This window comes from Equus quagga, chromosome 6, assembly GCF_021613505.1.
Source record: "Equus quagga isolate Etosha38 chromosome 6, UCLA_HA_Equagga_1.0, whole genome shotgun sequence".
Lineage (NCBI taxonomy): Eukaryota > Metazoa > Chordata > Mammalia > Perissodactyla > Equidae > Equus > Equus quagga.
The window spans coordinates 73,045,537-73,058,382 of NC_060272.1; the positions used below are offsets into that span (position 1 = coordinate 73,045,537).

A 12,846-nucleotide genomic window follows, 5' to 3' on the forward strand; every position below is an offset into this window, starting at 1 on the left:
GGACTTTCCCGTGGATCCTTTAAATTTCCACTCCTTAAAATAATGAAGTCCCTTACTGAGTGCCTCCTTAGACACCAGTGCTCTTGCGGTGCACGAGAGAGAGGGGACTGCACAGGTCTCCCGCTACACTAATTTGGGCGCAGTTAGAACGAGAACCCGCTCAGCTCAGCACGCAGCAGCAGTAGCCCTGCGCCCCGGGTGCCAGGCGGGGCGCGCCGGCGGGGCCCTCAGGCATGCGCAGTTGGGGTGGCCCCCCGCTTGGGGCTGCAGCATCCGAGCCCCGCTCCTTGCTGGCGCTAGAAAAATCTTGTAGACTTGGTGAGCGATGCAAGTAAGTCTGCATCTCCTGGGCACATCTTCCCTCCATGCTGGGGGTGGGGAACAGAGCTTGGTGTTCAGAAACCCCGGGCATCCTGTTTTTGTGTATTTTTAAAAGAGGTTTGAGAGAAGCAGACTGGTTTTTAAAAAAAGGTAATTTAGCAAACTTAAGTAAACTAATTCCCTGTCTTAACCCTGAACAGAACCAGCTTTGGTGGTGTTTTTGTGCTTGTTTAACCTTTGACCCAGACTCCAGTAGGCAGGCACCTGCCTCTCGATGGTCACGGCTGGGACGCCAGGGTGCAGTCCCAGAGTCGTTGCTTGAAGTCCATACACTGACGCAGGGCGGGGGGCAACAGCTGTGATAACGGCCTCTGACTCCAATAGCAGATGGGAAGGGCCTGGCTTCTCGGCGTTAGCTCAGCTTAACTCCTCTGTCACTCCCTTCTGGCTGAGATGATCCACGTCTCCACGCAGCCAGAGCTGGGCTGTGCAAGGGTCCTGGGCACCGAGGACGTGCCTGAATGATTGACTTCAAAGGTCTCCTCTGCCTGCTGCAAAGTAGCTGTCGGAGGGGACACAGCTCTCTGTGGAAGGCGGCGCTAACCTCTATCCTACACATGTCGGGGGGCGAGTTCCCAGTCGGCTCCTTTGTGAAGGGGAGATGCTGATGTGTGCCTTGTCTACTCACACGTGGGGACAAGGACAATGGAAGATGGTTATTGTAAAAGTGGAGGGCACAAGACACCCCACAAGACACAACAGGTTGGGATGTGTTGACAAGTAAATCATTAATAAATAGGTACCCGTCATCAGTAACGGAAGCGTGAGTGATCCAGAGGGGATCCTGTGGGGTTCCTTGCAGGTCCGGAAGTGGCTCTAGGTGACTTATCATCTGTGAAGGGTCCCTTGTTCCTCAACTGTTCAGGAGGGCAGATTGCTGAGGTCTCCCTAAAGTAGCTGTCACTCTCGTATGCCCTGCAAAACCACCACAGGCAGCTGGCCAACCTAGGGGTCCCCCTTGAGACTCCCAAGCACAGGCAGGCGCCTGTAGGACCCTTCAGGGTCAGGCTGGCCAAACCGGCTGCAGCCCATCCTGAGGGCGGCGGGTGGCAGGAGCAAATGCTTTCAGGTTGAAAGGAGTGTCCTGGCTGCACACAGGGTGTTAGGGAGAGCCACAGAGCTTCCCAGGGCCGTGTCCCCCTGTCGGCTGGAGAAAGCTCATAAGGAATGAACTGCGGTGACCATGGACACCACACCAGGAGGGCCTGTTCCCTGCCGCTCTGAGAGCTCTGCAACGACCCAGAGAGAAAGTGACAGGATTGAGGACAGATGGAGCTCTCCCTGGAGTAGAAACAGAGGGCGAGGTCTGAATTTGAAAGCCATGGTGAGGGGATTGTACTCAATCTTTTGTATCCTTTTTCCAATCGACTCCACCCCGCCCCTTCCCCAAAAGACGGCCTTGCAGAGCAGAGCTCTGAGGTCCCCAAAGTCAGGGTGGGCTGCTGCAGACCCCAGGCTGGAAAGATAGGTGTGGAGACTTGGGACCTGCCGAGTAGGGGGAGAGGGGGTTTCCAGACTCAGTGACAATCACCTGACCCTGACACACACAGAAAAGGAACCCAGCCTGCAGAAACCTCCCTGCCTCGGATCCCCAGGCTGAACTTCCTGAAGCCCGAGAGGGCCAGGCCGACAGTCACAGCGAGTGCATAGCACAGAAGGTCCCTCAAGTCAGTTTTAATATGCTTCAAACACAAATACGCAACACAGAAACCGCACGGGTCGGAAAAGGAATGTGCGACCCCATTCAAATAACCACCGAGTGTGCAGCCCTCCAGCCCCCACCTGCCGCCCACCCTGACACCCAGTCAGAACCTGGTGCCACTGTGTGGTGGGCTAGGGGCAGAGGCAGGCCACTGGCATGTCTCCCAAACACCAAGAGGTTGGTGAGGTTTGGTGGGTGTGCATGAGGCCGGCGGGGAGGCTGCAGCATCTGCGTGGAGACAGCTCCTGCCTGGAGGAGGACGACAGGGAGACTTCATGTGGAGGGAGGTCCACGTCCTAGTGGGGCTGGGGGGTGGAGTCGGGAGGAGGGGGCACCGCGGCTGCCACCCCACTTTTCAGGACAGGAGCCAAACGTGATGGGTGTCCATGACGAAGAAACGAAGCCAGGGCAATGCAGGAATTAGCTCAAGTACCCAAGGTCAGGGCTGGTTAGGGCAAAGCTCGAGTCACCTAGTGAAGGGTTACTTAGTTTTAACACTGCTATGACTTTGACTGCAACAGGCTAACACACCGAACCACACTGGAACATAACACTGAGTCTGTATTGCTGTGGAACTGCATTCAGCACGTGCCGTTGTGGAAGCAGTTCCTAATTCGGAGAGCTGAGCTTCACCGAACGTGTGTTTGCAGGTGGTGCCTGCTGAAAGAATAAATAATTGTGTATTTAGTCAACGTGGCATGATCTACTGGAATGGAATGCCCAACTCAATATCACAGCATCATGCAGAGCCACTAAAGGAACAAAGAAATGTTTCTTCAATGTGCATCGACTGTGTGTGTCCCCAAGATGGGCAAAGACTCTAGGAGGTTTGCTAGAAATGAGATGTACCTGAGGTCAGGAAGCCCAGCTATGACCCACACAAGGAGCACAGACCAGGTGTGTCTTCATGCCGGCCACATATGCACCCAGCAGGCTGGGCCCTGGGCAAGCCGACCCCTTACCTAGGGCCATTTCTTCCCTGCTCCAAGGCTCTGGCCCAGGGAGCATTTCTGCATGAGTCCACTCACCTTGGGCATGCTCAAAAACAGCCCCGTGCTCAGGACAATTTTGAGGTGCCTTACGGAGAAAAGTGCAGGGTCTTTGTCACAAACAGGAAACAAAGACATATTATCATCACCATATCAACTGTTAAATCTACTTCTTTCTTTTGTGTGTCATGCTCCTAATCTTCCACAGCACTACGGATTACCTCTCACCTTCTAATTCTACCATTTCAGAGACAAAGGCCAGTCCAGTAGCCAGTGACCGCTGGCTGGCTGTTTCATTGGGCTCCTCTGTTTGGAAGACCCTCCTGGGCCTAGGATGGGACCACTGTCAGCTGTGGCATTGCTTGACGATCCAGGAGAAAATACACTTGCGTTTCTGGGAGGTCACGGGATGATCTCACACAGCTTGAAACTGATCCCCATGACCTAAGAGTTGGTTTTCTGGAAGCCCCTGTTAGAACCCCTGAGCCATCTCAATGTACAGTGATGGGGTTGCGTAATAGAACCAAACTGAAGGGGGGATTGCCTATGACATGGAGGCCAGAGGGTCATATTTTGGTGGGTTGACCATTTACAGTATCACAACAGAGCAAATCAAATGAAAAGCCAGAGTATGCTTTCCTACTCCGTGCTTGGTCAAAGGAGACCCTATCAGCAGTTTTCCTTCTGGAGGACGGAGTGCGAATGGCCTTGGCCAACTCCAAGGTCATTCTCACTCTCACTCTAGAAGGTCATGCTCTTCCATATTTTTACGAGGGTGCAACAGCTTAATGACAGATTCCAAGACACCGTTTAGGAGAAAAGTAAAGCTTGTGTTTACAAGACTATAGATGATTCACTGTCATGAGTGACACTGCAAAAGTGCTGAACCCCTCGGGTTTCCTACTGCTGTCCCTTACTCACTCACGACAGGAGTGTTTGTGATCAAAACCTGCGAATGGAATAATAGTGACCTCAGGTCAGGTTGACTAAGAAGCTGATTGTTTCAAAGGCAGTTACCGTCCACAAATCGCTGGTGTTTGCGTGAAAGAGAGTACCACTTGGTGGCAGGCTGAAAGGCGCTTCTTCTCTGTAGCTTTTTTTTTTCCTTTTTCTATTTTGGGTAGAAATATTCCTGGGAAGCTAGATAGAAATGCATTCTCATTTCCCAATAATTCTTAGGCACAAGTTAGAAAACTGCTGACCTTCACCAAAATATGTCAGCACTTCCATGTTATAAAAAATGCAATTCAGAACCGCCACATGTGTATATACGTATATCTAAATATACACACATATTGGTGCAATACACAATGATTATTCAATGTATATTCAAAACTGAGCTATTTGTAACTAACCTGAAATTCTGCAGTGAAAGTTCATCGCTCAAGAACAATTGGAGTTTCTTTCTTTCTTTGTTTTGGCTCTAACTACGGTCAGACGTTTGCACACCAGACACTACTGTTTACACTTTCCTAAGTGCCAATACCAGGACAGTCTTACACGGGGATCAGGAGAGGACTCCGCCTAGGATGCAGCTATGCAACTACTGAGCATGCGCGCAGGGCCAGCCAGCGGGGGCCGGCCGCGGCCAACACTCCCTGGAGGTGGAAGCGCTCGGAGAACAGGGAGCCGCAGCTCCCGGAGGCCGCGTGGTGGCGTCATCTGGGCGTCGTGCTGACTCTGGCGGGAGAGGAGGGCCCGGAGGAGGAGCCGCGGTAAACGGGAGAGGTGGGGGACAGTTTAACTGGGCTGGTTGGGTCCCCAGTTTGGAGTTTCCAAAGCAGCTCCTCGTTGGTTCGGCTCAGTCTCTTCTTCTCCTGGGTTTCTTTCTCAACGTATTCCTGGAGATTAGCATTTTCCTCCGACAGCTGTCTGCATGGGGAGAAGAAGAAACCGTCGTCACGTGGCAATCATGCTGGAAGGTGCTTAACTTGAGCCTCGCCAGACTAATGGGTGCCGGGCCAAGGGAGGAGGTGGCGGATGCCTGCGGGGAGAACCTCCACCACCCCCACCGACAGCCTGGGCTTTCCACGGCGGGACAGGCTTTCTCCCTGGGCGGGACAGGATTTCCCCTGTCCTGAGACACCTCCGTCCCAGAGCCTCTCCACCAACACCTAATCTGCTCACAGAGCCTCTGCCCCAGTCAGGGCAGGTGCTGGTTGTCCAGTTGACAGAGCAAGAGCCAAAGACTAAAGAGGAAGGCAGGGAAGTGGAGGGCTGGTGTGGGTGTGCCGACCAGGGAGGCTCAGAGACAGTGGCAACCGACAATATGGCAGCACAGGGCCAGGGCTGTCAGCCGCAGGACCCCTCCTGGTCTCCCTGGCCCTGGCTTGGCCTCCCCGTGACAGCAGTCACCTTCCCTCTTAAGTGCTGGTCTGTGCCTCTGGCCCCAGCTAGACGCAGCCCTAGAGGGCAGGGGCCAGAGCATTCATCTTTGAACGCCCGGCATCCAGCCTGTGGCCCAGTGCATAACAGATGCTCAGTTAATGTGTGTTGCTAACGGATCCTAAATGAAAGCTGAATCGATGCATTTTGTCTTCTGTCATGAAGCTCGAATTGCTTGTTTTGTTGCATTTTTTAAAAAGACAGCACCTTTCAGGAACTGACAAGGTGAAGCACACATGCATTTTGTAGCTGGACAGACCGAGGACCAGAAGTTGCCCTGCTGGGGTAAGGCTTGGACTCGCTCTTTGGACCAGGGTGCCTTTGCAGATCTCCTGGAGGCGTGTGCTGCTCCGCTCAGACAGAGGCTTGTCCTGCCTCTCGGGCTGTGTCTGCGGTGGAGGCCTGCTGCCCGCAGAGAGCAGGGGGACAGACCTCCTGACCCAGCACATCTCTCCTGTGTGCCTCTGGGTGGGAATGAAATGCCAGCACCAGGAGCTCAGTTGTGGAGGCAATGTGTGTGTGAGAATGTGTACAAGTGTGAGTATGTGTGAACCTGTGAGAGCGAGAGAGTGCATGGGAGTGTGTGTGCTGTGCCGTGAGTACGTGTGAGTGTGTGACTGAGCGTGAGTAGGTGTTTGAGTGTGCATGCATGCACAGGGTGACACATGTGGTTGAGGGCTCTGGCACGGGTCTCCGGGAGATGGCTCCCCCCGCATGGATGAACTAACCTCAGCTGGCTGATGGGGCCCCCACCCCGCTCCCCCGCCCTCTGACAGCAGAGGGAGTGCCTCACGCTGTTCCTAGGAAGATGGGGCACCTCAGATTGGGGTCCTGCAGGGAGAGGCAGGACCGAGCTGGAAAGGCTGTCACTCAGGAGCAGCTGCATTCGGCTGCACAGCCTGCTCTGGTATGTTCCCTCCCTGCTGTCCTCTAGCCAGGCCAGCTCTTCTCTGCCACTGCCAGGCTGACTCAGGACGGCAGCTCAGCAGCCCAAGGCCCTAAGCAGGTCTGCACCACTGAGCTCATGGAGCTTGGGGTCGGCTCACCCTGAGGTTCTCTTCTGCCTGGGAACACCCAGCTCGCACCCCTCGCCAAAATCTCCTCCAGAAGTAAACTCCGCCATGTCCCGCTGTGGCGGAGGCCCCACCACCTGCTTTGGCTGATTTCCCCCGTTTCTCCCAAGGTGGGCCGCTGATGGGCAGAGCCAGGGCACCGCCGGGCACTCGGAATGCTGTGTTTCGTTCTTCCCTTCAGGCAGGAAATGCCAAGAGCCTGTGGGGAAGCCTCACAGCTCTGAGGAGTGAGGGACAGTGGACATTGGACAAAAACAGAGCCTCAAAGAAGCTCAAGGGCCAAGCGTCTCTGTGGGTGACACATGCTGTGTAAGCTAAGACCCCCAGGTCCACCTACCTCGTGACAACGGTGTTCTGGTCGATCCTCGCTTTGAGGTCTTCATTCTGCTGCTGGAGAACTTGGATCTTTTCTTCGAGGATAATGTTCTTTTCCGCCTATAAAGGATGCGGTGTTAAGAGGTTCTCACAAGGCCACATGGCAGGTGGAAGCCCAGTGCCCTTGGCTTTTGGGCTTTGGAGGGTTATCAAGAACAGTGTTTTGCAGACTGCAGTTTGCAATGCATTAGTGGGGTATAAAATCAGATTATACGGACGTGCCCAGCATTTCTTTTCTAAACAAAATAAAACAATAGAAAATACCCAAGTGCACTATATGTAGTAAAAGTAAGTACTGTTATATATATTTTAAACATTTTCTCTTATATATATATTATGTATGTGTGTACGCATTAGATTCCCGTGTAGAATATATTTCTTATAATGAGTATTCCCAGGCCTTTGCCATTGTCAGACATAAGCTGTGAATACCAACCAGGACCTAGTTTGGCTAATGGGTCCCATGGTTCTTCCCAAAGGGTGAACTGCATGGCCCTCGCCCATGTGCATGTGCTATATGACATTCTGAATTAGTGGAGGGATGGGAATATAAATAATGTGGACACACTTTTTTCTTCTGAGGCTGTGGGCAGCCAGGAACACAAAGCTTAGGACCAACTTGGCACATTTTCAGAAAATAACATCATCCACAGTTATTTTTCCCCTGCAATTTATGCCACTCTCTCTGTCAGTGTGTCCCCCAGGGCCTGAGACCCAGCAGAAGTACAGTTCCATTCTAAGATGAACTTAGAAACAAATTATGTTTTGAAAGAATGTGACAAATTCACTGTTAGGGTAGTTAATCTTTAAAGAAAACTATCATCTCTCCATGAATGAGGCTGAGGAATCAGAGCCAAAGGACTGGCCTCTCTCCCTGCTCTTCAGCAAGGCACTTCACCCCACCCCTGGTCTTTGCTCCCAATAAATGGGAAGTGATTCAATCAGTTCTTTTTTTTTCTGGCCTGGAAAGGTTTCTGGAATGAGAAGTCACGCTCCCTGCAGAATGCCTGGGACATGGCTTAAAACAGCCCAATAAACCGAGAGGCTTGTGGGTGACGACAACTAAACGCGGATGGCCCAGCCTGGAGGAGGAGGGCTGTGATCCCCATGTTGGCCCGGCTGCACGGCAGGGCCGGGAGGGGCAGGGCTCTGTCTGTGAGCCCCCACCACCCTTAGCTCTGGCCTTGCTGGGGAGCTTTGAGTGGCCAACATTACCCAGGATGCTGGTAAGAGACACACACTGGTCTGCCCCGATCCTAACTGATAGGCACTCGTGCAGCAAGAGATGTCCACAAAAAAGGGACAGTGCTAGATAAAGAGAGGGGACATGGCGGCTGAATGCAACATGTGGTCCTAGATCAGCTCCTGGTTTGGATAAACCAGCTTCAAGACATTTCAGAGACAAATGGAGAACTTTAAAAGTTAGATGAGACGATCAGTTACTGAGATGGTAAGTTGAAGATTCGGTAACTGAAAGAAAGCAAAATACGAGACATTTGTACGTGTTAGGGGGAGGGGTCTGGGGTGTGTACATTTATACAGAGGAGAAGTTCTGGAAAGTGTTCATAGTGGTAGAAATATATTTTAATTTTCTTATTTTTGTTTATCTTATATTTTCCTATAATGCATATATTTTCCTTTTATAGTATCAAAAGTTTATTTTAAATAATAGAAAAAGAATCTGAGACTCTTGGGCCAACTTCCACATCAAGAGGGTACCCCATTGGAAGCAGGCTCTCTGCTCCTAACTCGGGACGCCCGTCTTGGCTCTGGCCCTTACACCTGCAGGGTAGGGGCAGGAACTCTGCGCTGCTCTGCTCCCTCAAATGGTGCCTCTGCTAGCACTGTGGGAGCCAGGCTGGAGGTGAGGCAGAGTGTGGTGAGAGCAGGGACTTGGATCCCTGGGCAGGGGCTCCTGCTGGGCTCGGCCACCACCGGCTCTGGCGAGAAGTGCCCTCTCCCCAGCCTGCATCTTGCATCTGTAAAAGGAGGCTCCTGACAGCACCTGCTCAGTGGCCTGCTGTCGGAGCTAAAGAACACATGGAACATGCTGAGCGCAACGCCTGGCACACGTCAGCAATGCTCCATCGGTGCTGGCCTGCCACATCTCCCCAGGGAAGAGTGAGGAACTAGCACTTCAGAGCTGGATAGGGGATGGAGGCAGGCAGTCAGCAGGGCTCCAGAGTTGTACAAAATGAGGCCACCTCTGGGATCCTTATCAGAACACCTGGCTTCCTAAGGAAGGCCTGGAGACTCGGCAATGGTATTTTCTACTCTGGTGTAAGCGATGGACAGGTAAGGGGCCCACCACCTGAAAGGTGTTAACAGTGACATCCATGATGACAATAAGGAACATCACATAGGTTATTGGGGTCCTCCCAAGGAAACAGGCCGACTCACCAGCTTTTCCAGCTCGATAATCTTCTTTTCCTGCTGGTGTATTTGCTGATTCTTCATCTCTAACACCTGCTTCAGACTCTTCATGTCTTCTTCCAAGTGCTGATAGGGAGCCAATGCAATCTACAGTGACAGCGAGCACCGAGCTTGTCACCAGGGGGCTCGGCAAAGCCCCTCATTTACCGGTGTCATGAATTCAGCTAAATCTAGCCTCCTCTAACAAGCCTCCCAATAGGCACTGGAGGACGAGAGCATGAGAGCACGAGGGAGTGGGAGCATGCTCATGGCCTTCCCTGATGAAGATGCCCACTGGGAACACTACTAAGAATCCAGCTCCCTGGGGAGCAGGAAAGATAAAGCCATCGTTCATTGAAAAGTCTGGGTGCTGGAGCGGCTGGACACTCCCAGCCCATCCCCAAAAGGGAACTTATGGGGTAAAAAGAGTAAATTCAATGTTGGCTTTTAACATTCAGCCAGACTCCTTGATTCAACAGACAGGTGGGGATTTATAGGACCTCAGGACCTCCCCACCCTCTGCTAAGACAGGAAATGAGCAAGTGGCTTAAAAAGCAGAAAAGGCATTTAGAAAAAGAAATGTTAGGGAAAGATCTCCAGATGCAACAAATAAAACTATAGGACATTCAGTTAAGTTTGAATTTCAGATAAACATCTTTTTTTTCTAGTGTAGGTATTGCACGGGGCACACTTACACTAAAAAACTCATTTCTCTGTAATTCAAATTTAGGTAGGTGTCATGTATTCTATCTGGCAACCCTATATCAGAGGGAAGGAATTTTGCCAGTTTTTCTGGAAAAAACTCCCCTCAACCTGCCAACTCATGCCTCAGTGGTGCCTCCCTGTGGAACCCGAGTTGTGAGAGAACCGGATGGAGGGGGTGGTCCCGGCCCAGGGGGAGGGCTGCCAGGCCATCCTTATCACAGGAGCTCAGGGACAGTGGCTGGGGAGTGGTGTGGCATGTGGCAAGAATAACGTTTAGAGGGAGAAACCGACAGCTGTCCCCGGTCTCAGGAGAGAGGCGCTGACAGGAACATGTGAAATCCCAGGGACATCCTGACCAGCTGTCACTCGGCAGCAGATCAACGCAGAGCCCCGTCTTTAGGGGAGACTGCTGGGGAAGCCGCGTCGCTTCCTGGGGCGAGGTGCAGCAGAGCGGCCTCCTGAGGGCCCTGGGGGTGCTGGGAGCCCTGGAAAGCATGACTACCTCCAGCTGCTCTTCAGTGTTTTTCCTCAAAGCCTCCTCGAAGCGTCTGGCTCGGTCCCGCAGAGACTGGCTCTGGAAGGTCAGTGTGTCCACCTGGTCCTGTGAGTAATGACAAGAGAAGTCCAGCTCAGTGCAGGGCAGACACCGCAGCCCAAGAAGCTGTGACAAGACACCTGCCATGCCTCCCCCGGGAGCTCCTCTCAGGGCAGCAGGATCAGAGGCTGTCTAGACTTCCCTTCCCGCGGGGCTCCATGAAAGGGGCACACACTGTGGAGAGAGATTTGCTCAAATGCCTCTGTGCTCCCCTCCTTGGTGCCTTGTCCAGAATGGACCGCAAAAACACTGACAGATGAATTTTTATGCCGCACATAAAGTGCGCTGACACTGGGCCGGGGGATCAAAGCAGGCGGCCGACTCTGAGTGCCTTCTGAGATGAGAACGCCATCCTCCCCCTCAGAGAAGAAGCTTGTGAAGAGGGTGGGTTTAATAATTTAACATCTGACCTCACAAAGGCAGATAATCAGCAGAAAGAGGTATCTAATCCAGGGGGCATCCAGCCCCCAACTTTAGGAGGGACAATTAATCTATCTCAAAGAAGAGCCACCCTCATTTATAAAGCTCAGGCCAGAAACTGTCAACCATCTTGACTTCTCTGTCTGCCGGAGACACCCTCCCCCAAACACCAAACACTGATTATCGGGCCAGTGATCAAGACCTGCTGCTTTTGCCTCCTTAACGTCCTGGAATCCACGAACACTCCAGGTCCCGCTCCGTCTACCTGAGGTCCAGCCTCTGCTGATGTTTTTCTGGACCCGACCCCTGTGTTGTGGCTCTTTTGCCCTCATGGTGGTATCAGGGGAGCTTTCTAAAGTGCAAGCCTGAACCTGTCACCCTCCCTAGGTAGAACCCCACTGCCCCCAAGGTGAAGTGTATCCTCTGATGCTGCATGGACATACCTTTCTTGTCTCCCAGCCTCAGTTCTCACTGCCTCCCCCATGCCCCCATCTGATGTTCCAGCTCTCCCGTTGGTGATGCCTTCATCGGCCAGCTCCCTTTCATTCCCGGCTCACTTCTGGCCTCCACTCGGCCTCCCTGGGCCTCAGGCCTGGGTTGCATGTCCCTGGGATGAGCTGCCATGTGAGCTGAATCTGTCCCCCTGTTCAGACCCTCTCCCCAACTGGAAGGACACTCCTGGCCCCAGCACATGCCAGCCATGGGGCAGCCCTCTGTGTATGGGCGGGAAGGATGAGGGTGAGTCTGAGGAGGCACCATACCCCTTCCCCGGCTGCCAGGGTGGATGAAACTACACTGACCCTTCTTCTCACAACTCCAGAAAGGACTGACCATGGCGGGAGAGCAAAGGATGCCGGGCAGTAGGCTTTATCTTGACACTCAAGTAGAGTGAAGAGATGGGGCCTCACTCACGCCAAGCATTCCAAAGTTCTCCACCCAAAAATACCATTTCTGTAACATTAAACATAGAGCCCAGAGTCTTCCCATGGACTCTTCTGGCAAGAGAAATAGCCTTATCTCACCAAATACTAGAGCTGGGTACTGTAAATTATATAATTCTACATAATAGCACTGTCATGTATGAAGTGATGGCCTGACTGCTTTCATCATGGAGGGGGCCCCTGTTTTGCCCACCATCCTTGGCAGCTTCCTTTTCTTTCTTCTTTTTTTCTTTTTGTTTCCAGTTCCTTTCATTTCATTTTTAATAAGTAAAAGCCCCCACAGTGCCATTAAATGCAAACGCTAGTGTGTTAGGGCAATATAGTTGTCATTGGGAGTTTGTATGCACATGAGCGGGTACCTGTAAATCACAGCCCAGGGCAACCCCAGCTGGGCCCAGCACACGTGCCCTGCACCGCTGCCATCACCTTCTAGAACGTGACAATAAAAATGACTATATCGCTACAGGCCTCCTACACCAAACCTCGTCAGCGTTGTCAGAGGAAGCATTTCTTTCAAGCCTCTCTTTCTCCATTACAAAACAAAACAACAAAAACTCACCAGGTGAATACCGCCTAGGATGGATCTAAAGCATCCCATACTGATTTTTCTGCCTTATTCACCATTACTCGAAACAGATCCACAGGCACACGATGGCGCCTCAGCAATCAGACAGGACAGGCTGTTTTTCAACTTGGGTTGGGCTCCTTTATGTCAAGGGAAGAGGGACCAAGACCCAGCTGGCAACCTGGCCTAGCCTGGGCCACTCAGGAGTTAACCAAGGGCAGGATGATAATGATGCTGATAATAATAATAAATGTAACAATGTTGAAACTATCATAATAGCAATAGCTGCTGCTTATTAGCACT

The 12,846-nt window shown here is 52.2% G+C and overlaps 1 protein-coding gene across 5 annotated transcripts in view; it reads right to left on the bottom strand.

Annotated features, from left to right (window-relative positions):
- Positions 1-2,040: 2,040 nt before the first annotated feature.
- Positions 2,041-12,846, bottom strand: part of MTUS2 (microtubule associated scaffold protein 2) — a 558,867-nt gene continuing 548,061 nt past the window's right edge. For all 5 annotated transcript variants that reach the window (XM_046663636.1, XM_046663639.1, XM_046663638.1 and 2 more), the window contains 4 exons: positions 10,525-10,623; positions 9,306-9,425; positions 6,868-6,965; positions 2,041-4,944 (listed from right to left, as the gene is read on the bottom strand). In XM_046663636.1, coding sequence (XP_046519592.1) covers positions 4,731-4,944; positions 6,868-6,965; positions 9,306-9,425; positions 10,525-10,623 — 531 coding nt within the window. In that variant the 3' untranslated portion in view covers positions 2,041-4,730. The remainder of the gene's footprint in view (positions 4,945-6,867; positions 6,966-9,305; positions 9,426-10,524; positions 10,624-12,846) is intronic.